Below are 25,794 nucleotides of genomic sequence, written 5' to 3' on the forward strand. Positions count from 1 at the left end.
AGTTATTCCATTGATTAATTTTTCTCCCTGTCAGGAAATTTCTTCTAAGTTCTAGGTTGGATCTACCTATGAAGAATTTCCACCCATTGTTTCTTGTCATGGCCTCAAGTGCTTTTGAGAATAAATTGACCATGTCTTCTCGGTGACAGCCCCTCAAGGACTGGAAGACCACTACCATGTCACCCCCTGGTCCTTCTCTTCATTAGACTAAACCAGGGGTAGGCAACCTTGGCTCTTTTATGACTCCTGGACTTCAACTCCCAGAATTCCTGAGCCAGCATGGCTCAGCATGGAAACCTCTCCCTTTCCCCTCAGTGTGGCTGGCTCAGGAATTCTGGGAGTTGAAGTCCACGAGTCATAAAAGAGCCAAGTTTGAAGACCCCTGGAATAAGATCTCCTGTTTGAGCAAGGGGTTGGGCTAGAAGACCTCTGAGTTCCCTTTCAGCCCTGTGATTCTATGTTCTAAGACAGGGGTAGGCAACCTCGGCTCTTTGATGACTTGTGGACTTGAACTCCCAGAATTCCTGAGCCAGCATGGCTCAGCATGGAAACCTCTCCCTTTCCCCTCAGTGTGGCTGGCTCAGGAATTCTGGGAGTTGAAGTCCACGAGTCATAAAAGAGCCAAGGTTGCCTACCCCTGGACTAGACATTCCCAGTTCCCACAACTATTCCTTGTTACGTTTTAGTCTCCAGCCCCCAAATCATCTCTGTTGCTCTTCTCTTGCACTCTTTCTGGTGTCTCAGCATCTTTTCCGGTATCAAAGAAAGGACGTCATCTCACCTCTGAGCCACCAGCGTATAAAACCTTAAGCCTTTCTCTTGATTCCTTCTCTCAATGCCTCTCCTTTTGTCTTCCCTGGCTATCTTCCCATCCTCTGAATCTCGTGCTTTCTAACTGACTGGGGCTAGGACCCAGAAGAGGAAGCCACGTTGGTAATGTGATATAAATAGAATACCCAAATGGGACAAAGTTTGAGAAGAAAGTATGACATCACTTTGATTTTGCTCTACACTCCATCAGGACGGGGGATAGAGGTGTGTATCCCTGAGATGGTCAGGTTTTTCCCAAGAATGAACAGTTTCTCTCCACAAAAGCCCACCCTCTTTTTGCCCCAGAGAACAAATATTTAAAATCTTTACTCTCCGAGGCACTTTCTTTCTCTTTCTCTCTCTCTCTCTCTTTTTGTTAAAACAAGCCAAATTCCATTTCCACCCAGTGACATCTGATCAAATGAAGACAAATCTAAAAAGGGAAAGCTGCTAGCAAAAGTTGGAGAAGAGAAACTTGCCTCTGCAATCATCCCAAGTTTATTCACTTTTTTCCCCCCCTTCATTATTCACTGTTCGTCTTCCTTTTTTTTTCTTTCTTTCCTGGAATGGATTTATCAGCCACGCAAGGAGGACTCCACCTTTTGAAACCTTAATTCTTAGACCTCAAGGAAGAAGAGTTGGGTTTGGTTTCCTTCCCCCCCCCCTTGCTACAAACCAGTCGACGGAATGGGCTTATTGTATGGATGATTAGAAAACACCCTTTTTTAAAAAGAAGAAGAAGAAGAAGAAGACCAGATGGCAATGGAGAACTGGAAGTTTTATTATTAGTGATATTATGACTACTGTGAGCTGAGATTTTATCATCGTGTGTGTCGGTTTCCTGGTGTGCAACGAGATAAGGGATCATGGCAAATTGGCTGGTGAAACTTTCTTATCTCTTTTTGTGGATTTTATTTCAGGTAATGGTCTCAAAAACCTGTGCTGTTTATTTTTTTTAAAATTTTTTTAATCTTTCTTCTTTTCTTTGGAAACGTTCGCTGCTCTGAATCCTACTGACGCATCTCTCTCTATATATATTTAACCTATAGGTTTACAGGACTCATACCTGGCTACAAAAACATCCTGGTAAGCAATCTTTGCTATCTCGAAACTCTGAAAACCTTTATGATTGCTGCGTTCCCCCTTGTCCTGTCTCTGTCTTCTCCATCTTCCACAAAAGCATGGTTAGATATATTGCTGAAGAACATCAAATGCAACAAGAAGCAGCAGGTTGCCTTGCCTGGGATGTCAACCCATGTTGGGTCTCACCAAATCAGGGACTTTGTATGTAGGGCTTGTGAGTCAAAGTAGGAGGATTGTGAGGGTTGTCACAACAGGTCTCAAAGGATAGGGGTGTACTGGCAGTGCTAATCTACTGGCAGCTGTGAGTTCAACTCTCTACACAAACCCAGTGGTTGTTGGGCAACTTTGTGAAGGTTGGACAGTTGGCAGATTAAGCGACTTGAGATCGTCCTACCTAGCCCAAGAAAAATGAAGGAGCTGTTAAGGCTAGCAAACAGATCCTAGAATTAATTTTAAAGCAGGAATGGCGAGCTGGTAACATTTCAGCTGTGGCTGAAGTGTTTCTTTTTTTTTATTTCTCATGAGATCCATCTTTGGTGACTGGCCAAACCATTTTGTCAATCGCCACTGTGGAGTTATTTTTCAGTTTTCCATTCTGGAACCCGATGCTAAATTGCAAAGTATTAATTTTTACAGGCTTCTTCTTTCAAATGCAGCTTTAAACTGACTTGTCTGAACATCTGCTTTTTTTTGTTATCTCAGTTTCATTTTAAATAAAAGGGAATGTAGGTTTATAAAAATGATTTACTTTGGGGCCAGCTCAACCTGTCCGGCAACGTGACTTCCTTCATTTTGAGATCAGATGATGTTAGAGTTCAGTAACGTTGATTTTTTTCATTCAATTCCCTCATTCCCTAAACCAAGAATGACTATTTTTTTTTCATGATAAGCGCTTTCAAGAAGTTGAAGTAGCTTTTAGGGGACTGGAGGCTAAAACCTATGAAGAATAGTTACAGGAATTGGGTATGTCTCATTTAATGAAAAGAAAGGACTAGGGGTGACACGATAGCAGTCTTCCAATATTTGAGTAGCTCAGTGGGTTAGGACGCTGAGCTTGTCGATCAGAAGGTCGGCAGTTTGGCGGGTCGAATCCCGAGTGCCGCGTAGCAGAGTGAGCGCCTGTTACTCGTCCCAGCTTCTGCCAACCTAGCAGTTCGAAAGCACGTAAAAAATGCAAGTAGAAAAATAGGGACCGCTCCGGTGGGAAGGTAACAGCGCTCCGTGCGCCTTTGGCATCTAGTCATGCCGGCCACATGACCACGGAGACGTCCTCGGACAAGCGCTGGCTCTTCGGCTTTGAAACGGAGATGAGCACCGGCCCCTAAGAGTCAGAAACGACTAGCACGCATGTGCGGGGGAACCTTTACCTTTACCTTTACACAAAGAAGAGGAGGTCAAGCTATTCTCCAAAGCACCAGAAGGCAGGACAAGAAGCAACGGATGGAAACTAACCAAGGAGAGAAGCAACCTAGAACTAAGGAGAAACTTCCTGACAGTGAGAAGAATTAACCAGTGGGACAGTTTGCCTTCAGAAGTTGTGGGTAGAGGTTTTTAAGAAGAGACTGGACAGCCATTGGTCTGGAATGGTATAGGGTCTCCTGCTTGAGCAGGAGGTTGGACTAGAAGACCTCCAAGGTCCCTTCCAACTCTGTTATTCTCTTATTTTGCTCCCTTCCGAAGCATATAGCTAGCTTTGTTTTTAATTCTAAAGTGGAGCAACTAACAGTCCCTATACCTATCTTAATTGAAAGAGGATGTCAGTCCTGCTTCGCAGGCACCAGCCTCCATAAATCACAGGGAGGGGTCCAATCATCAGAGGGAAAAAATGTGGTTCATAAGAACCGGAGACTTGCATTTTTACAAGACTTCTGGAATGTTTTGGCAGCACGCTTTCATCGCACCGTTGTTGCTTACAAGGTTTTTTTTTTTAACTTTTTAATCCACAACCATATTTTTGGCAAACCTTTCTATCTCTGTCCGCACTCCCTTCTGAGTTGCCAGGAAGTGAGCAAGCAATAAAGGCAACATTTAAGGAGAATCGATTACAAATCTGGATTGTTTCAAGAGCAGGCTTCTGATGCTAAAAATATGCATTGCAAGAAGGTCACTGTTTTTAAGCAAAGTTGAACTGGTAGCGATCTGGATGTTACTGGAGTCTGATTCCTATTAGCCCCAACCAGGATGTTCAATGGTTGGGTATAATGGGTGCTCCAGCCCACCTCCTTCTTTCTTAGAGCTGTGTATTCTGTCATTCTCACCACTCAGGGTTTCTCACTGAACACCTGAGAACAAAGATATATTATTTTCTGCTTCTCTTTACCAGCTCAAGCTTTCTTCCACACTTGTTGATTTAACACTTGTGTGCTTGAGTGTTTATACTGCACAAGGAAGGATTAAGGACATCCTTAGCTTTCACAGCTACTGCTTGTATAATCTCTGCTTCTTAAGGTTGCATTCTTTCTGTGCTGAAGGAGTAGTTACTGAGTAGCAACTTGGTGGTAGAGCAGAAGGAGACAGGGAAGATCTGAAGTTCATCAGTTTTGCCTCATATGGCAACGTCCCCGTGTTCAGTCCTTACCTACTTGACTTAGAAAAGCTCAGTCTTCAGAAGACCTTTTCACAGACGGATACAGTCTCAGAGTAGCAGAGTTGGAAGGGGCCTTGGAAGTCTTCTAGTCCAACCCCTGTTTAAGCAGGTGACCCTATACCATTCCAGACAAGTGGCTGTCGAGTCCCTTAAAAGCCTCCCGTGAAAGAGCACCCACAACTTCTGGAGGCAAGCCATTCCGCCGGTTAATTGTTCTCACTGTTGGGAAGTTTCTCCTTAGTTCTTGGTTGGTTCTCTCCTTGAGTTGTTTCCATCCATTGCTTCTTGTCCTGCCTTCTGATGCTTGGGAGAATAGGTTGTTCCCTCTTTTTTGTGGCAGCCCCTCAAATACTGGAAGACTGCTATCGTGTCATCTGTAGTCCTTTTTGTTAAACTAGAGACATACGCAATTCTTGCAACCGTTCTTCATATGTTTTAGTCTCCAGGCCCCTAACCATCTTTGTTGCTCTTTTTTGCACTCTTTCCAGAGTCTCCAACTTTAATTGTCAATTCCCTCCCCCCCATGATGAAATGGGTCTTTGAAAGGCCAAAGAATTTCAAAAATTGGTTGGGTGGGGTAGGAGATGCTTAGAATCTTCTCAAAAAAATATCCATCAACTGATCTTATCAGAGTTAGAAATGGAGGGATTGAGTACACGTTCTCCCATTTTCAGGTCCACGTCCCCAGCATTTTTCAATTTAAAATCTAACTCAAGAGAAGCAAAAACAAATCAAAGCAGAGGGGAAGGGAAGATAAATAAAGAAATAGCTGGCAATTGTTTGAGTTTTTCACAAAGGGGATGACCTTGGTCCCGCTGTCCTTTCTTGACAGGCTTCCGTGTTCTCGCTCAAGCATCGCAATATTGGCCTCTGGAGACTGTAGAAGGAATCCACGAATTAAAGGACACTGATGGAGGTAGGCTGAAGAATAAGGCCTCCAAGAATAAGATATGATACCGATAGAAAAGAATATTTGTAGCTGAAGGTTGAACTTTGGGGTGGTTTCTGAGCTTGGTGGTTATCTCACAGATGTTTCATGACCCAACTAGGTAACAAGAAAGGAGGTTTTCTAGTCCTACTCCCTAGTCATGCAAAAGACTCTATACCATTTCAGACAAGTTGCTGTCCAGTTGTCTCCTCCTCCTCCTCCTTCTCCTCCTCTCCACAATCTCCACTCCCTTCAAGCACTAGTGATGTTGCCTCGTTGGGTCATGACACTGCAGTGAAATAGTTAAGCTCAGAGAGCAACAAAGACTCCACAAGCTACGATCAGAACATCAGGAGGTGCAGGATCTGTGGTGTGGGAATACCATTTTGCCTTGAGCTGTTGACCCAGTGAAGAAATGGGATCCAATGGCCTTTCCTTCCCCACTTTTCGAGTGGTCAAAACCAGCTCTCCGGCTAAAAGAAATTGCCAGTTTGCTTCACGATAGAAAGTTCTGTTGGAGTTGGCTGGCAGGCAGAGGGAAGAACAGCAGGGACCATTTAGTTTCCAATATTTGTACTGTATTATCTAGGGATGCGGTGGCTCAGTGGGTTAGGACGCTGAGCTTGTCGATCAGAAGGTCGGCAGTTTGGCAGGTCAAATCCCAAGTGCCGCGTAACAGAGTGAGCGCCTGTTACTCGTCCCAGCTTCTGCCAACCTAGCAGTTCGAAAGCACGTAAAAATGCAAGTAGAAAAATAGGGAACACTACGGTGGGAAGGTAACAGCGTTCCATGCGCCTTTGGCATCTAGCCATGCTGGCCACATGACCACGGAGACGTCCTCGGACAAGTGCTGGCTCTTCGGCTTTGAAACGGAGATGAGCACCGTCCCCTAGAGTCGGAAACGACTAGCACGCATGTGCGGGGGAACCTTTACCTTTACCTATATGTATTATATAGACCAATCTGTTGTATTCCATGTAACTATTTTCCTGTAGTTGTATCTTTAGGTCCAATGGTTCCAAAACTCATGCAGGGCTCCTTGCAAGGCACCTGGGTTACTTCTGAGCAGTCTTGTGATTGAACTGTATGCCTTGTTTTGGCAGTAAACCTGGACCCCGGAGATGAAGAAGGTTTGGTCCAGTGTTACCAGAGATTACTCATTACCTGGTTGTGATATTGCACTCCCAACTCTACAGGTTTAGGAGAGACCATCCACTGATTTTTCTTCCCATCCTTGTCATGGCTTTCCACCAAGCATTCATGCTCTTCACTCCACCTTTGTCATTCATCAACCTTTCAAACATTGTCAACTTTGCCTGCCGTTGTTTATCCATTGTGTGTGTGTCTGTGTTTGGCACCTTCATAAAGACAATTCCAGTTCTGTCTCTCTCAATGGCATGCCTTTTGCAGAGATTGGCATTTTCAGCTTGAGTCCCAGACAAAAACCACATAGGATAGTCATGTTATCCTTTCGCTGCAGCAAAACAATTGCAGAACAGAATATCCAGTATAATTTTTTTTTGTTAGCATAAACTCTAAAAGGCTTTAACGGGGACTGACCGTGAAACATAAATGGGAGATTCTGAATCTGTTAGCAACAATTCCTTCTATTTCAGATGGTTTAAGTGGTGAATATTAATGGTTATGTAGCCACAGTGTTTATTTTTCCATGTGCAAACATGGAAAAATTCACACGTTTCACCCATGTTTACTAAACCTAGTTTTAGTAACACATGTTTACTAAACCTAGTTTTCATTTGTCAAGGTCCAGAGAACCTTCTTTCCAAGTCAATCTTCAGCTTCAGACACCTGTACATGTAATTTTCTTTTTGTAAGACATATATTTCAGGAAGTGTCTTTCCTATCACATTATTACTGAAGATTGGGAGGGGGTTGAAGAAACCGTAAAAAGCTGTAGGACGAATCAAACTCTCAATGGGTTCTAGATCAGTTTGGTCTACACTGGAGATGAAGAATTGATGGTTCTCAGTATGTTGTTGAATAGCAACGTCTAGACCAGGGGTCTTCAAACTTGGCCCTTTTATGACTTGCGGACTTCAACTCCCAGAATTCCTCAGCCAGACACGCTGGCTGGGAGTTGAAGTCCACAAGTCATAAAAGGGCCAGGTTTGAAGACCCCTGGTCTAGAATGTTGGCTCTTAGATTTTGTAGTCCAAAACACCCAGAAGATTATTAGATCCCAGATTCTGATCTCCACGTGTTTCCCAGCTCTTGCTGGAACAATGTGGTGCCATACTCGGGACTTTAATGCCCCAAAGATATTCAATCGTTAACTTAAAGTCCTTCTACCAAAAAATGGGTTTAGATGATATGAACATTGGTGATCTTGAAAATCCCACCAGAGATCATCTTTGCTTGGTAGAATCAAGTCTTTAGAAGTTGGAGAACAACCCATTTTCCCCCCCGCGAGGAGCTGGTTAAACCAGAATGAGGAGCTGATTAAACCAGAATCAGCCACTAAGGATTCAGTTTTATTTATTTTATTTTATTTTTTAATTCCATTTATATCCCGCCCTTCTCCGAAGACTCAGGGCGGCTTACAAGCTTAGCAGTAGCCTTCATTCTATGTATATGCCTGCTTATTAGGGCTTTCACACACACACACCCAAGCGGCATTATTACAAAGTCAGCTTAATTGCCCCCAACAATCTGGGTCCTCATTTTACCTACCTCGGAAGGATGGAAGGCTGAGTCAACCCTTGAGCCTGGTGGGATGCGAACCTGCACTAATTGCAGGCAGCTGGTGTTACTTAAAGTTGTCTTCAGCCTATTTTCTCCTTGTCTATAAAAGAGATTCTTTTAAAAATAAATAAGAGCAATTGTTTCTTAGATAAGGCAATTTAATTTTCCATTAGAACTAGCTCTTTCTAGCTGTAACCCAGGAAGGTGGAGATTTGGGCACTTTGCAATGATGTTGATTGAGAGACATGGTCTGGTTGATTCCTATCCATCTTGCATATATATTCATGGTGTTGCTTTTCCATTCCATTACTGTTTGTTTTCTTTCTTCTCCCATGCAGTGCTAAGATCCCACAGCTTCACTGTGCTTCATTACCATAATTCTACTTTTGTTTATACCAATGATTCTGCCTACTCTAACTTCTCCGCGACCGTAGGTGAGAAATCTAGATGATCCTTTTCTATATTTGTCAAGGTTGGTTTTTCCCGTTCTCCAGGACATTGTGAAGGGGCTTTTGGTCTTGAAATCCAATTTGGTTGAAAGATAAGCTTCCTTCCTTCCTTTAACATGGAGCTTAACGAGAGGTTCTTAGAGAACAGAAGCTAAATAATCCCAGCGAAAACTACAGAAGATCTCTTGAGTCCATCAACCTGTTTGAAGGTCTGGTATTGTTGTCCTAGCTGCTGCAGTTTCTGGCTTGTCAAAAGCCTGCAAAATGGAAAAACAAAATCCTGGTTTGTTTGCCTTCCTGATTTATGCTTTAAAGTGATGCACGAGCCAAGCCAGCATGGGTCCTTCAGGAACCTCAGCCTTGAGAGAAAATCCAACTTTGATTTGATCTGGCAAATATATACCTGTGTTTACTCAACATCAGAAGCCCACAGTCTGCCCTTCTCCTCTCAGCCAGTTTCTCGTGAGAGACCATAGTTTCCTCGTATCTTTCTGCCAAATTGAGGGGAAGCTCTGCCCCCTCAGTTTGGGAATGGTTCCTCAGGAATGGCTGGAAGAAGAAGAATGATTCCTGGTGCCTACGTATGAAGGTTCTCAGTCATCCAGGTCATAGCTATCTCAAAGATGCTTTTTTCGAAAGGTAACTGGACTGTTTTTCCCTTGAAGAAGAAGAAGAAGAAGAAGAAGAAGAAGAAGAAGAAGAAGACATTTCGCTTCTCACCAAGAAGCTCCATCCATTGTTCGTTTGTTTATCAGTTGTTCAACAATGGATGAAGCTTCTTCAATTCAGAATAGAGCTGGAAGGGACCTTGGAGGTCTTCTTATTCAAGCAGGAGACCCTATACCAGGGGTGTCAAACTCAATTTCATTGAGGGCCGCATCAGCATGGCGGTTGCCCTCAGGGGGCCGGGTGGGTGTGGCCAGGGTGGGCGTGGCCTACTGGGTGGGCGTGGCTAGAGTGCGTATGGCCTACTGGGTGGGCCAACTCTGCATCGTTCGCATCAAGGGTGCCTATGGGGGCCTGGGCAGGAGTGGGACAGATCTGGGGGTCTCTGGCAGGAGGAGGTTCTCTGAGCCAGGGCCAAGGCAGTGGGGGCCGTTCCCTCACTGTTTCTAGGATGGCTTCGCCGGCCGCATGAAACCACTTTGTGGGCCGGATGCGGCCCCCGGGCCTTGTGTTTGACATGTCTGATTTAAGGGATTATAACATGCCTAATTTGCATTGTATGTTAGCAATTATCTGCAATTTGAAACATAATGTGTTGTGGGAGCTATAAGTGGTTTTTCATGGTTGATTAGCTGTTCAAATGAAACAGCTATTTCCCAGTTTCAAACTGAGGCATTATCCACAGCACACCAGGTTTTCCCTTTGAGGTAAGAATGGTTTCCCAAATATGAAGGTCAATTAGCATCAATGTGTTTCTGTCTGTATTAATTGGCATCCCCATGCTCCTTGGTGTACCTGATCTTTACAAAATATTACTGGAACATTTTCATAATTCTAAAACATGCATTAAAAGAGCAAGCGGGTGGCATTGTTATAGTACTTGTGTTTGACATGTCTGCCCTATACCATTCAAGTGGCTATCCAAACTCCTCCTCCTCCTCCTCCTCTTCATCTTCCTCTTCCTCTTCCTCTTCTTTCTCCACCTCCAGAAAAAAAAAACAGTCCAGTTGCCTTTTGAAAAAAGCACCTTTAAGAGGATTCCTGGTGTTTAGTGTTTAGTACAAATTGTTCTGGTCATGCTTCTGAGTGGTAGGGCCAACCAGAATATGGTAATATTTTTTTTCCTCCCTTCCTTTTTCTTCCTTAGATATCGTAGAAGGGATTGTAAACAAAGGTATCTATATCCCAAATGTCAAGGGAGCTGCTTTTCTCCTTTTCGGAAATTATCAAAACTCTTGCATTATTAACCAAGAATTCTGTGAGCCTGAAGGTTAGTAGGAGATTATCCCCATCGCTGTGGTTTTGATATACTGTACATTCATATTTTATTTCATTAATTTTATTCTAGCAACACGACTGGGAGGGGGGTGGAGAAGGACGTTTCGCTGAGCTGCATTTTAAGGGAATCGTTAAAATCTCTTCCAGGCATTAGCGGTTATGCAAATTGTTCGTAGGGGTTTTACTTCCAAATTATTTGCTTAGGAAATGGCAAAGCAGCCTGCTGAATAAGTTATGCACATTTGTTTACGGCTGTAACTAACACAGGCTTAAAACAATGGGCCCAGGATTGGGAATTCCCTAGATAGAATCCATCCAGAGTTTTGCAGCTAATGGTTTGGTTTAGCAGTTTCCACCCTGGATTGTAATATCTTTCCCCTGGATCTATCTTAATGTATCATCGAGGCATTTCCCCTTAGGACTATCTTATCTTGTTTATGGGCCAAGTGATAAACTTTGCTGGATAAGAACAGGGCTGGCTCCGAGCATGGAATATCTCTAAGGATCTGCATCCACTTGTTTTTATCAATATCCGGGCTAACATCCTGTAAATTTACTTTTAAAGTTAAAACAGCCTTGTTAATCCATGGCGTTCTTCCAGAGGTGACAAAGGAGTGAATTTCTCACCAATTGAAACCCTATAACAGCACTTAGCACTTAGGCTTATATAACCCTTCACGGTGCTTTACAGCCCTCTCTAAGCGGTTTACAGAGTCAGCCTCTTGCCTCCCAACAATCTGGGTTCTCATTTTACCGACCTCGAAAGGATAGAAAGGCTGAGTCCACCTTGAGCCGGTCGAGATCGAACTGCTGGCAGTGGGCAGAATTAGTCTGCAATACTGCATTCTAACCACTGCACATCATGGATGGATGGATGGAAGGAAGGGAGGAAGGAAGGAAGGAAGGAAGGAAGGAAGGAAGGAAGGAAGGAAGGAGCGAGCAATAGCATTAGCAATAACCCTTAGACTTATATACCGCTTCACGGTGCTTTACAGCCCTCTCTAAGCGGTTTACAGAGTCAGCCTCTTGCCTCCCAACAATCTGGGTTCTCATTTTACCGACCTCGGAAGGATAGAAAGGCTGAGTCCACCTTGAGCCGGTCGAGATCGAACTGCTGGCAGTGGGCAGAATTAGTCTGCAATACTGCATTCTAACCACTGCACATCATGGAAGGAAGGAAGGAAGGAAGGAAGGAAGGAAGGAGCGAGCAATAGCATTAGCAATAACCCTTAGACTTATATACCGCTTCACGGTGCTTTACAGCCCTCTCTAAGCGGTTTACAGAGTCAGCCTCTTGCCTCCCAACCATCTGGGTTCTCATTTTACCGACCTCGGAAGGATAGAAAGGCTGAGTCCACCTTGAGCCGGTCGAGATCGAACTGCTGGCAGTGGGCAGAATTAGTCTGCAATACTGCATTCTAACCACTGCACATCATGGATGGATGGATGGATGGAAGGAAGGAAGGAAGGAGTGAGCAATAGCATTAGCAATAACCCTTAGACTTATATTTATTTATTTATTTATTGATGGGATTTATATCCCGCCCTATCTCCTGAAGGACTCAGGGCGGCTCACAATAAAACATATAATAAGTGCATAAATCAAGATAAATGAAATTGAGAACATCAGTGCAATAAAAAATTAGAGAATTTAAAAATGAATTAAAAATACTAAATATAAATTAATTAAGATGCCTGTCAGTCTAGGTCAGCTTGGTGGAACAGGTGTGTTTTGAGGCCGCGGCGAAAGGATTGGAGGTTTTGGGCTATCCGAAGCTCAGGGGGGAGCTGATTCCATAGGGTTGGTGCTCCCACAGAGAAGGCCCTCCCCCTGGGGGTCGCCAGCCGACATTGCCTAGCTGACGGTACCCTGAGGAGGCCTTCTCTGTGTGAGCGTACTGGACGATGGGAATTTGTTCCCGGCAGCAGATGGTCCTGCAAGTATCCCGGACCTAAGCCATGTAGGGCTTTAAAGGTAAGTACCAGCACCTTAAATCTCACCCGGAGGGCAACTGGTAGCCAATGCAGCTCCCGCAGGAGGGGTGTAATATGGGAGTATCGGGAAGCTCCCATCACAACCCGCGCAGCTGCATTCTGCACCAGCTGAAGCCTCCGGGTGGTCTTTAAGGGCAGCCCCATGTAGAGAGCATTACAGTAATCAATACGGGAGGTAACGAGTGCGTGGGTGACTGTACGTAGGGCATCTCGGTCCAAAAAGGGGCGTAATTGGTATATAAGACGAATCTGGGCAAATGCCCCCCTAGCCACGGTTCCAATGTGATCTTCAAAACTGAGTCGTGAATCTAGGAGGACGCCCAGATTGCGTGCTTTATCAATGGGAGGTAACATCTCTCCTCCTATAGTCAGAGATGGAACCTCTTGGACTAAACGAGATGACGGTATGTACAGCCACTCAGTCTTGGCCGGGTTGAGTCGAAGCCTGTTTTCTCCCATCCAAATCTGTACCGCTTCCAGACAACGGGACATCACATCGAGGGCATCACTGGGTTGGTTCGGGGTGGAGATGAATAGCTGGGTATCATCAGCATATTGATGATATTTCACCCCGAAGCTACGGATGATCTCTCCCAGCGGCTTCATATAGATGTTGAACAGGAGGGGCGAGAGCACCGAACCCTGAGGCACTCCACAATTAAGAGGCCTAGGGCTTGACCTCTGCCCTCCTGCCAACACCGTCTGCGAACGGTCCGAGAGGTAGGAGGAGAACCAACGCAGAACGGTGCCTCCCACTCCCAGCCCCTCAAGACGACGCAGTAAGATACCATGGTCGATGGTATCAAAAGCCGCTGATAGATCTAATAGGACCAGGACAGAAGAATAACCTCTATCTCGGGCCCGCCAGAGATCATTCACCAGCGCGACCAATGCCGTCTCCGTGCTGTGCCCCGGTCTGAAACCCGATTGGTACGGATCTAGATATTCAGCTTCCTCCAGGTTCAAAGGGAGCTGTCGTGCCACCACGCTCTCAACGACCTTCGCAAGGAAGCGAAGGTTGGAGACAGGACGGAAGTTGTTTAAAACAGCTGGGTCCAGTGCCGGTTTCTTGAGGAGGGGCCTTACCACCGCCTCTTTCAAGGCAGCCGGGAAGTACCCTTCACTCAGTGAGGCATTGATAACTGCTAGGAGCCAGCCTCGTGTAACCTCCCGAGAAGCATAGACTAGCCAGGAGGGACACGGGTCCAACAAACATGTGGCGGCACTTAGTTTCCCCATGATCTTGTCCACTTCATCCGGAGTCACAGGATCGAACTCTTCCCAAATGTACTTGGCCAACTTCATCGTTTTCCTCTCGTTAGATACTGCCCAGTCAGAGTCCAGACCAGCCCGAATCTGAGCAATTTTGTCCACCAGATATTTACTAAATTCCTCAGCCCGTCCATGTAGGGGGTCCTCTCCCGTCTCTTGACTTAAAAGGGAGCGGACCACTCTAAATAGGGCGGCCGGGCGATTATCTGCGGACGCAATGAGGGTGGTGAAGTAGGCGTGCTTTGCCACCCTCATTGCCACAAGATAGGATCTAGAAAAGGATCTTAACTGTGTTCGGTCAGACTCGGACCGACTGGCTCTCCAAATGCTCTCTAGGCCCCTTCTCTGGCGCTTCATCTCCCGCAGGTCCTTGGAGAACCAAGGAGCGAGTCGGGACTTGCGCCGGGTCAGAGGCCGCAAAGGGACAACGCGGTCGAGCGCCTCCGAAGCAGCCTGTTGCCAGGCATTAACTAAGGACTCGACCGGGTTGTGGGAGAGGGAGGTGGGAATCGGTCCAAGCGCCATCTGGAATTTATCTGGGTCCATCAGGCGCCTGGGGCGGAACCACCTGGTCGGTTCCGCTTCCTGACATCGGGGGGTGACGTGACGGAGGCCCAACCGCAGGAGGTAGTGGTCTGTCCATGAAAGGGGTTGTGATGTTGGAGTAACCCCACCCATCCCATTTAGCCACTGCCCAGAGACAAAAATTAGATCCGGCATGTTTCCTCCCTCGTGAGTTGGGTCCTGAGTAATTTGAGTAAGGTCCATGGCCGTCATGGAGGCCATGAACTCTCGGGCCACTTCTGATGCACTGCCCAGGGAAGGTAGATTAAAATCTCCCAGTACCATAAGCTTTGGAAATTCGACCGCCAATCCTGAGATGGCGTCAGGTAGCTTGGGTAGAACCGTTGCTGTGCAGCTTGGAGAGAGGTATACCAGAAGTAGGCCCAACTGACCACCAGGACCCCACCTTAAGAGGAGGGATTCACATCCGTCTATCTGAGGGGCAGTGGCCTCCCGCGGATGGAGGGTCTCTCTGATAACGATCGCCACGCCACCTCCCCTACCCTGAGCTCGAGGTTGATGTAGCACACGGAAACCTGGGGGGGATAAATCAGTCAGAGGGACCCCTCCCTCTGGGCCCAGCCAGGTTTCCGTGATGCATGCCAGGTCTGCGCCTTCCTCCTCGATCAAGTCATGGATGAGGGGAGCTTTATTCACAACAGACCTGGCATTAAAATAGATCAGCCTGAGCTCAGGAGTCAGACCTCCCTCTTCCCCAGGGCAGCAAGCGGGAGCCAGAGGGTCAGAGCGCGCCACAGCAAGAAGATAGCGTGGGCGTGATCTCAGAATACGATATGACCCTCTGCTCCTCCATCTGCTGCCATTCCCAATTACTGTGGGGATCGGTATCCCTGTCCCATCCCCCTGGTTTACAAGACTCTCCAAGGCCCTCATATTGCCGCGACCATTGGCCAACTTAGGCTGAGACAGGTCCGGTGGGATCTTCCCCTCGATTTGCTGGGCCTGACCCTCCCCCCTCCCTAACCCTTCAAAAAATTTTAAAAGAAAACCCAAGAGCCTCTTCTTGGCGCCATGCCACCTCTCGGGGTCCCAGGACCCGTCATTAAGGAAACGGCGGCGTAGGTCTGATGGCCATCTCTGAGAGAGTGGGGAAGCTCTCAGGGCAAGTAGCTCACTTCTGGTGTAAGCCATCAGAGGTGGAAATAGGAGTAAAGGACGAGCTGGTAGGAACAACTGCATATCAAGACCACAGAGCTTCACAGTGCTTTACAGCCCTCTCTAAGTGGTTTACAGAGTCAGCATGTTGCCCCCAGCAATCTGGGTCCTCATTTTACCAACCTTGGAAGGACGGAAGGCTGAGTTGACCTTGAGCCATTGAGAAACGAACTGCTGGCAGTTGGCAGAGGGAGCCTGCAATACTGCATTCTAACCACCGCACCATCACTAATGGTCTTGATATCCAGAAATATGAGGGATGGTGATAATAATCCTGAGTGCTAACCATCATTCCAGAGAATTCGTTTAAAGATTAGCAGACCTGTCATAACAACACAGTGATGAGAGGAGTGTTTCCCTTCCCATTTTATGGGAATGTGTCTAAATTAGCACTTGTGAATCAGCGGGCAAACCAAAACTCTTTGAAGTACAGACCATTCAAAGATACAACAAGGAAAAAAAATGACCATTTTTAATGACCATTTTTCACTTAGGACTATTGTGACATCCCCAGGGTCACATGATCAGTGTTCCAATGCTTGGCAACCGACTCACATTTATGACGGTTGCCGTGTCCCATGGTTCATGGAATCCCTTCTGATAAGCAAAAGTCAGTGGGGAAGCCAGAGTCACTGAACAGCTGTGCGACTAAGTTTGACTAAGTTTATAAATTGCTCTTAACTTTTAATCTGTATTAATTTATTACGGGCATTGCTGTTTAATTACTTTTTAATTTTTGTATCTTGTTTTTTATTATGTATTGCCCTGTTCACCGCCCTGAGTCCTTCGGGAGAAGGGTGGTATACAAATTAAATTAATAAATAAATAATAATAAATAACAACCGCAGGGATTTACTTAACAACGGTGGCAAGGAAGGTCGTGAAACGGTGCAACGCACACTTAACAAATACCTCACTTAGCAAGAGAAATTTTGAGCTCAATGGCAGTTACAAGTCACGGACTTCCTAAATGTATTTCTCTCCCGTTGTGTGACATATATTTTTCTCCAAGCCTAAAAAATGCAACTGACAATCCTTCTTCTGTGTCTTTTGGTTCCCTTAGGTGTGACTTTTTCCTTTTTCTGGAAGACTCAAGGGTATCAACTGAAGCCTGTCCCGGTATATGGGGATCAGGTGCTTTCTAACAGATTTAAAGTCTTCTTTGGTGAACACAAAGGCTCTGTGGAATTCTTTAATCATCACACGTCCAGGAAATGGGCAGCAAGTTTTATTTTGCCAGGTATTTTTCCTCCTAAGATGCATGCATTCCTTGAATTGATAGCTACGGTAGTGTTTCTGCAGTGGACTTCAACTCCCAGAGTTCCTCAGCCAACCGTGCTGGTTATGGAATTCTGGGAGCTGAGGTCTGCATGTCTTAAAGTTGCCAAGCTTGGGAAACCCTGAGCTATGGTATATGATCAAAAGCAAATGTATTTATAGGCCAGAAAGTCTTTAAATAGCAATCGCATTTAGACTTCTATACCACTTTATAGCCCTATGTCAGCATATTGCCCCCAGCAATCTGGGTCTTTATTTTACCCACCTCGGAAGTCAATCTTGAGCCAGTCAGGATCGAACTCTTGGCAGTGGGCAGAGTCAGCCTGCAATACTGCATTCTAACTACTGTGCTACCACAGCTCCTGTGACACAAAGCCTTGGCAAAGAAAAAAAAACATAACACAAGAGCTGCAAAATTAACATTTTAGCTTAATTGGAAATGGGCGGAAATAAATGCACTGACCTATTTGTAAACCTGATGCATTCACAATCATTTATACATAATTATCGTTCTATCTGTGGAGAACTGAGCTGCGTGATTCAGGAGGCATCGGCAATATTCTTAAAAACAACAAAACGTAATTGAGCTGTCAAAACTATTCAGGTAACCAAAAGTGTTAACTACGGAAGACAAGAAATCCACTGTTGGTCTCTGCTACTTATTGTGAGGTTACATTAGCCGGATCTTGCAGGTCTGAAAAGATGTCTCGCCCTCTTCTCCTCTGCAGCCCAAGCAACTAGGGAGGTCCCTTGTGTGGGCCACCTGCCACACCCTTATTTCTTCTGCAGATTCAGCTTCCTCTGATCTTACCATTGCCTAATCTTCAGGTCTTCCTCCTGTCTGCCAAGGCCATTCTCACATACCATTACAATGACGGTCACCTGTCAAAACTGTCAACTCACCCCAGTGCTTTCCTGGGTTCGGTGTCCGTTTGCCGTAAACCTTGGACGGGCTGGGGGCGGGAAACAGAGAGTGGGAAGACTTGGGAGGGTTGAATTGAGGCTGTACCGTTGGAGAAATCTCTGAAGGCCATTTCTTTGGTGAGACAATGCAGCTGCAAGACAACTTACATTCAGAACATTCAAAGACATATTCTTTGAAACTGATTGGATGATGGGGTTGGGGGGGGCATGTATCTGAGATGGGGAAGTTTAAATGTAAAGTTTTGGCACACAGCCCTCAGTTCTGGCGCGCAGCCCTCAGTTCTGGCTTTGTTTTACTGTAATCCACCTGACCTTTTGTGAGCTATACCTTTCTCAACAAATGGAGTCAAGGATCGCTTATTACTTAAAGGTACAAATTGAGACATCATGTCAGAACCCATATTGTTTAAGGGGCTCTTTCTAATTCTATTCTTCTGGGTTCCGCCATACTCCTGGAAGGGAGGGGGAAGATGCTGCAGGCTGCCTCTTTGTTATTATCTATCGCTACAATGTAACTCTTTCGCTGTCTCTGCATACACACTCTTTGAACTGTCTTTTCCCCTTGATGTCAGCAAAAAATTGGGAGAGAAAGGAATGTGCCTCTGGGCATCTGGCTTATTTCCTGTTCAGAAGGGAAGGTGTGAAGATCCAACAAACACCGGTGTTATCAGCGTTTTCCCACAACGGACTTAACACCTGGGGATTGGCCCATTCGAACTGACCAGATGAACTGTTGGGGTGGGGTTTGCTTGGGACACTTTTAACCTATTGATCTGAGTGGGAAATCCTCAGATCCTGGTTATTATGCCTGCTATCAGCTTCTCCTAATAAAAGTTCCTTTTGGAAGAAACGGCTTCCATGAGTTCTGGTTTCTTAGGATGAGGTTTTGAAGTGGGCCCTCACACATCACCTCCATGTCCACTGTTTTTCAGGTCCCCATTGGACTCATATCCTGTTTACCTGGAAATCTAAAGAGGGCCTGAAAGTCTACATCAATGGGACTTTGAACAATGTTGATCCCCATGGGGAAGATTTCTACAACTATGGGGACTCTAATTCGAACTTGCTGATGGGCTCCGAAGGCCGTCAAGGGAAACGGTACATCCATGGTGCCTTTGACGAATTCATCATATGGGAAAGAGTGCTTACCGCCAACGAGATCAAGCAGTATTTCACAGCTGCTATTGGTAAGTTAGGGACGCTGTGGCTCAGTGGGTTAGGACGCTGAGCTTGTCGATCAGAAGGTCAGCAGTTTGGCGGGTCGAATCCCGAGTGCCGCATAGCAGAGTGAGCGCCTGTTACTTGTCCCAGCTTCTGCCAACCTAGCAGTTTGAAAGCATGTAAAAATATAAGTAGAAAAATAGGGACCACTACAGTGGGAAGGTAACAGCGTTCCGTGCGCCTTTGGCATCTAGTCATGCCGGCCACATGACCACGGAGACGTCCTCGGACAAACGCTGTCTCTTCGGCTTTGAAACGGAGATGAGCACCGGCCCCTAGAGTTGGAAACAACTAGCACGCATGTGCGGGGGAACCTTTACCTTTACCTTTATTGGTAAGTTTCACCCCAGCAAGGGGAGTTGAATACCGTATTTTTCGGCTTATAAGACGACCCCCAACTTTTGAGAAGATTTTCATGCGTTAAAAAGTCATCTTATATGCCGGAAAATACAGTATCTTTCTCGTTTGAACCTTGAACAGAATGCTCAATGTCCTCAGTGATATGACAGGAGGATTTCCAGTGAGTCGGGAAATCTTAACTCTTAACCAGAGTTTGCAAAGGCTGGATAAGATGACTGTGTTGTGACAGAGACACCCTAAAAACATCAGGAGATCATTCTCATTTTGAGGGAGAAAAATCACCCCATTCAATATTTAGGGGTTAGAATAGATGTGTAGGCTTCTGACATAATCTGTGTGTAAAAAATCAGATTATTTGTCCATCTTTCCTAGTGTATCTAACAGCATAATTTTACTGCAGAACCTTAACACCCTGATCATCTACTCACAGATGACAAGGCTAGGGATTTAATGTGATTTTCCTGAAAGCAAATGATTTATCCTTTTGCTAAACTGTGGCCTCCATTGGGATTATCATAATATTCAAAACACTGTCTCAAGAAGCCATTTCCCACAGCGAACTAGCTAGCCCAGATCACAATATCCAAAATACTGTATCAAGAAGCTGCTTTCTACAAGGAACTAGCCAGCCCAGATATTTACATGATTTTGAACTTTTCAATGGCATTTTCTGGATACCAAAGTGATTTTTTCCAATGTACCCATTTCTATGTCGTCTCCCCTCCAATTTATCTCTTGTATCCCCATCCGCTCTTCCGCTAAATCTAGACCACAAAATGAGAATGTAACTTAGCCAAAACAAGGTTTCATGTTAAAAAATGAATGGTGATGCAGAGAAGGAAAGGACCACGGTGTGGCCATACTGAGGTTAATTCCTAAAAGCCAAAATAGAGAAAAATTCAGTCTACAGGAAAGAGGTTTAGGGAGGTGGTGCTCCTGAAAACAATTTGTTATCGAAGATATGCTGGTGATGTCAACCATCTGTTCATTCCGCAACAGGGGAGAATGTTAGCTAGCCTCACATTCAGCCATTCAACTTTTCTTCTGGATAACACCAACTTTTACCTTGGATTATATCCCCCACCCCAGTTCTCTGTAGCCAAGGGGAAAGTCCTGGTTAATGTTTCTCACTGTGGTTTCTAGGTGACCAGGCAGTGCTTGCTTCAACATCTCCGTGGGGATGGCAAACAACAGCAAACCATCCAGTGGTAGGTGCATTCCTTAAATTCTTTCCGTTACATTGCCAGGTTGCTTATGTTAGAGGGGGAAAAAAGTTATATCATTCCATGTTTCCAACCAGAAAGAAGGAGAAAAGAAAGGCTTAACTCTGAGGTCAAAATCTGTGCTTCCCATTTCTGTCAACTGTATTCCGCTTGATTTCTGCATCCATCTGTGAACTTGGAAAAAAAAAGAAAAAGAAATCTGCACATACTGTGTTCAATTGGACATACTCTTGTCATATTTGCATGCTATTTTCTCTAAAATGCATAATTTGTAGATATTGTAGTGTGGTGGCTAAGGGGATGGACTTGCTCCAGAGACGCCCAAGTTCAAGGTTGTAGATAGGAGTTGAAAGGAAAATGGAGGCAACTATTGGACATTATGAGCTGTGGAGACCTTTCATGGTCGAAATTAAAACCTTCTTCCAAGTTGCGTCAGTCAGAGAAATGAGCTATTTTGGCAGTGGAATTTTCTCAAAGGAAAAGTTGTAATAGAAATTTGAGTTAAGGTAATTGGATTCCACCAGCATCTGAATTGCATTTTACTCCATTTAAAGTGGAAACCACCCCTCAAGCTTTATCAATGGCTTGGCAGGCCAGATAGAATATTTATAAAAAAAACTAAATAAAATGGATTATCCAGGAAGTTGAATTTTGCAGGGAGGACCTCCAGACAGAATAGATTTCCTTGTCAGCCCAGACCCTGAAGATAAAAGTGGACAAATTAAAAATGATTATCTAGTAAATGTATGAAAGAAGAAGCTTGTTTCCTTGGTCAATGCTGAGTCAGTGCCATTGTTGAAGAAAAGGACATTTTATTTCAATGGCGATCACTCCTGAAGAGAAGGACCTTTCAATCTTGCTATTTTATGCTTACAGCTTTCCATAAATGCCTACCAATCCATCATAATTAATCTCACAGAGGGAAAACATAGTGTCCAGGACCCATATGTCACGATGGACTATCTGAAAAACATTTCAAATGCCATGCTTAATGAATCTCTCACAGCAAATACTGCCTACAATCTTACTGAGGTAATTTTTCTTCATCCGTTAATCTGCTTATTGAGGCCATTTCCTAATTTACTGAGGTAATTTTCCCCCATTTTTTAAAAATCAACTTTACTAAGGTAACTTTCTTTCATCTGCTAATCAGTTTACTAAGGTAATTGATCAATTTATAGAGGGAAACATCCTCTAGTTATTAGGCAGTGCACTATAAGCAGGTTCCCATCTTGTTTTAGTCAAATAAAACTGTTTTCATTTCTACCTTATAGAAATACTATAGCACTAGTGTCATTTTCCTTGTGTGCTAATCATACTTGGTCAATAAAAATATTCTGTTCTGCTCTGCTCTGCTCTGCTCTACTCTACTCTACTGTACTTTATTCCTATTCTATTCTGTTTTGTTCTGTTCTATTCTATTCTATTCTGGGATTCAAGAGAGATTGGGCACCTGCCAGGGGACAAGTGTCATCACTTGTGTTATGAGGTCATTGATTAGTGAAATTCATGTCATTTGAGCTATGACATCATAATGTGCTTGAGATCACCACGGCTTCTACAGATGCCTAGGAAGAGGGCATGAATGAATTGCAATCCAATCTTTCAAATTTATGAAGTAGGATATCTATCACATTCCATCCATCCATCCATCCATCCATCCACCCATCCATCCATCCATCCATCCATCCATCCATCCATCCATCCATCCATCCATCGTCTAACACACGGGTCTTCAAACTCAGCCCTTTTATGACTCATGGACTTCAACTCCCAGAATTTCTCAGGCAGGCATGCTGGTTGAAGAATTCTGGGAGTTGAAGTCCATGAGTCATAAAAAGGCCCAGTTTGAAGATCCCTAGTCTAACAGAAGAAATGTTTATGTTCTCATCTTTGACTGATTGCAAGTGATTGCAAGCCTGAATTTCACAGATTCTTCTTTATCGAGATTTATTAAGATGAAAGCAGTATCTTATAGAAGAATTCCAGTGAGTGAATTCTTTTCAACACACAGACACACACAAAAACAGAAATCATATATAAATGAACCATATATAAATGAGTCTCTTTCACACAGTTTATGATGCTATGATGAAGACACAGGCATATGTGAGAAGTGGGAGGCAGCCCCAACATCAAAATGATTTGTGAGCTATACAAGTTGTTTTGGAGGTCTTCTAGTCCAACTCCCTGCTCAAGCAAAAGACCAGATACAATTTCAGACAAAAGGTTGTCCTATCTCTTCTTGAAGGCCTCCAGTGATGGAGTGCCAACAATTTCTCAAGGATTCTGATTAATCATCCTCACTGTTAGGAAATTTCTCCTTAGTTCTAGGTTGGTTCCCTTGTTTAATTTAGAGTGTCAGGGAGTCTACAGATCTCAATCCATTTCTGAAGACTGCAGAATGGGAAAGGAATATGAATATGTATCAGCAAGCACTGTCAATGGATTTAGGACTTTAAAAATATTTTGATGTGAGAAATTTAAAGCATAGTTCTATTCTTGATGTTTCAAAGCCTTTAAAATGTTTAAAAGAGCTTCAGTATCTCTGTGGGATGATACAAACTGACTTTATGGAAATGTGGCGGTCATGTCTTGTGGGCACAGCCATGCAGAAACAGAAAGTATAAAACATTTTTGCATTAATGAAGAAAAAGTGAAACTCAATTCCTCCCTTGCCATACTTCTGAATTTTCTAAAAAGATTTTGGTATAAGGCCCAAAGTCCTTGTGAAAAATCATTTGATTGCAGCTTATGTAGGTCTCAAAAGTGGAGCATGGGAAAGCAGGCATTGGAATCCTTATCTGTCTGTCTATCTATCAACTATATATCCATCTGTTATCTATCGATCATCTACTCTATCTATCTATCTATCTATCTATCTATCTATCTATCTATCTATCTATCTATCTATCTATCTATCTATTCTATATGTCTGTCTGTCTGTCTGTCTGTCTGTCTGTCTATCTATCTATCTATCTATCTATCTATCTATCTATCTATCTATCTATCTATCTATCTATCTATCTATCTATCTATCTATCTATCTATCTATCCTATATGTCTGTCTGTCTGTCTGTCTGTCTGTCTGTCTGTCTGTCTGTCTGTCTGTCTGTCTGTCTGTCTATCTATCTATCTATCTATCTATCTATCTATCTATCTATCTATCTATCTATCTATCTATCTATCTATTCTATATGTCTGTCTGTCTGTCTGTCTGTCTGTCTGTCTGTCTGTCTGTCTATCTATCTATCTATCTATCTATCTATCTATCTATCTATCTATCTATCTATCTATCTATCTATCTATCAATCTATCTATCTATCACTGATCTATCTTCTATCGCTATCTCTCTAGCTATTGGGCTTCTATTGTTATCTCTGTTTCTCTTTCTGTCTGTCTCTCTCTCTCTCTCTCCATCTATCTATCAATTACCAATTTATTTTTAAAAAACATTTACATAGCCACCCATATTATAATAAACTCTGTGTGGCTCCCAATAAAATATCTATCGACAATATGCAAAAACAGTTGTCCCAGGTTTCTGGCGGGAATGCATAATTTGCAGGAGAATCACACCAGGCAATGAAGATGATGGTGGCAGTGATCACATCATCGCAAATAACCTGTCTCTGTTCATCTGTAGGTTTTCTTTCAAGTGGTGGAAAGAGTTCTCAAGATAGCCGCTTGGATCAGCAGGAACCACGTAAGGATAATATCTTCCAAGACATTATTGGGGTTCTCCAGGAGTCAAGGCCTCCATCACTTGCTTATCACTCCAGCGTTGTCATTTCTACTTTCAGACCGCATCCCTTGCCAGAGGGCTGGTGTCCACCATCGACAGTGTGACATTTCATGTCGCACGCAATCTAGGAGGAAGCCCTTCGACCATAACAGTCCAAGGGACTTCACCTGTCGCAGGTGAGATTTATTGGCCTCAGTTTTGTTCTCCGACACAGGAGATGAAAGGTTCGCCTAGTGCGCCAGTTGCGCCCCTTTTTGGACCAAGATACCCTATGCACGGTTACCCACACCCTCGTCACTTCTCGCCTGGATTACTGCAATGCTCTTTACATGGGGCTGCCCTTGAAGAGCACCCGGAGGCTTCAACTGGTGCAGAATGCAGCCATGCAGGTGCTTATGGGAGTATCTCGGTACTCCCACGTTACACCACTCCTGCGCGAGCTGCATTGGCTTCCGGTTGCCCTCTGGGTGCGATTCAAGGTGCTGGTAATAACCTTTAAAGCCCTACATGGCTTAGGCCCGGGGTACTTGCGAGACCACTTGCTGCCATTGTCAACCTCCCATCGCCCAGTTCGCTCCCACAGAGTCGGCCTCCTCAGGGTGCCGTCAGCCAGGCAATGCCAGCTGGCGACCCCCAGGGGGAGAGCCTTCTCTGTGGGCGCACTGACCCTCTGGAATGAACTGCCCCCGGAGTTGCGGATGGCCCCTGACCTTCAGTCCTTCCACCGTGAACTGAAGACCTGGTTGTTCCAACAAGCGGGCCTGGACTGACTACGGTTTCTTAATTGGGTTTTTACCGGTTTTTAAATTGTCATATAATTATTGTATTTGTTTTATTGTTTAATTCTTTTTTAAATTTTCTATTTTATGTTTTTAATTTTTATTGTTGTGAGCCGCCCTGAGTCCTTAGGGAGAAGGGCGGCCTATAAAATTAATTAAATAAATAAATAAATAAATAAATAAATAAATAAATAAATAAATAAATAAATAAATAAATAAATAAATAAATAATTGAACAAAGCCACCTCTGTGGCTTTTCACTTGCTGAAGGAGGGCATGAAATTTTCCTTTCCTGTTTTTTCCTGGGATGGAAAGCTCATCCCTCCTTGAGGAACCTCTATGATGAATCCAGGAAAGGAAGAAGGAGAAACGAAAAATAGAGAAGAAACGTCAGCCTTGGTTGACTTAGTTCAGGTCTTCCAAAGTGGGTTTTCTTAAGGTCTTGCCCTTCACACAGGCATTGTGTGTTGTCGCTTGATGAGCCTGCTGGTGGATATAGCTACATCAGGGGTGTCAAACTCAATTTCATTGAGGGCCGCATCAGCATTACGGTTGCTCTCAGGGCCCCCCGGTAGGTATGGCCAGGGTGGGCGTGGCCTACTGGGTGGGCGTGGCTAGAGTGCGTATGGCCTACTGGGTGGGCGTGGCCAGCTCTACATGGTTCGCATCAAGGGTGCCTGTGGGGGCCTGGGCAGGAGTGGGACAGATCTGAGGGTCTCTGGCAGAAGGAGGGTCTCTGGGCCAGGGCCAAGG

At 44.5% G+C, this 25,794-nt stretch overlaps 1 protein-coding gene across 1 annotated transcript in view; it reads left to right on the plus strand.

Moving 5' to 3' along the window:
• Positions 1 to 1,501: 1,501 nt before the first annotated feature.
• The window catches only part of ADGRD1 (adhesion G protein-coupled receptor D1), a gene marked incomplete at its 3' end in the record, with an annotated part of 96,717 nt that continues 72,424 nt past the window's right edge, over positions 1,502 to 25,794 (plus strand). The window contains exons 1-11 of the mRNA XM_081338815.1: positions 1,502 to 1,730; positions 1,860 to 1,896; positions 5,313 to 5,396; positions 8,450 to 8,545; positions 10,374 to 10,496; positions 16,575 to 16,751; positions 18,646 to 18,900; positions 20,438 to 20,502; positions 21,394 to 21,549; positions 24,164 to 24,223; positions 24,321 to 24,438. Coding sequence (XP_081194941.1) covers positions 1,677 to 1,730; positions 1,860 to 1,896; positions 5,313 to 5,396; positions 8,450 to 8,545; positions 10,374 to 10,496; positions 16,575 to 16,751; positions 18,646 to 18,900; positions 20,438 to 20,502; positions 21,394 to 21,549; positions 24,164 to 24,223; positions 24,321 to 24,438 — 1,225 coding nt within the window. The 5' untranslated portion in view covers positions 1,502 to 1,676. The remainder of the gene's footprint in view (positions 1,731 to 1,859; positions 1,897 to 5,312; positions 5,397 to 8,449; positions 8,546 to 10,373; positions 10,497 to 16,574; positions 16,752 to 18,645; positions 18,901 to 20,437; positions 20,503 to 21,393; positions 21,550 to 24,163; positions 24,224 to 24,320; positions 24,439 to 25,794) is intronic.

The sequence above is a fragment of the Vipera berus genome (genome assembly GCF_964194415.1).
Source record: "Vipera berus genome assembly, chromosome: 14".
NCBI lineage: Eukaryota > Metazoa > Chordata > Lepidosauria > Squamata > Viperidae > Vipera > Vipera berus.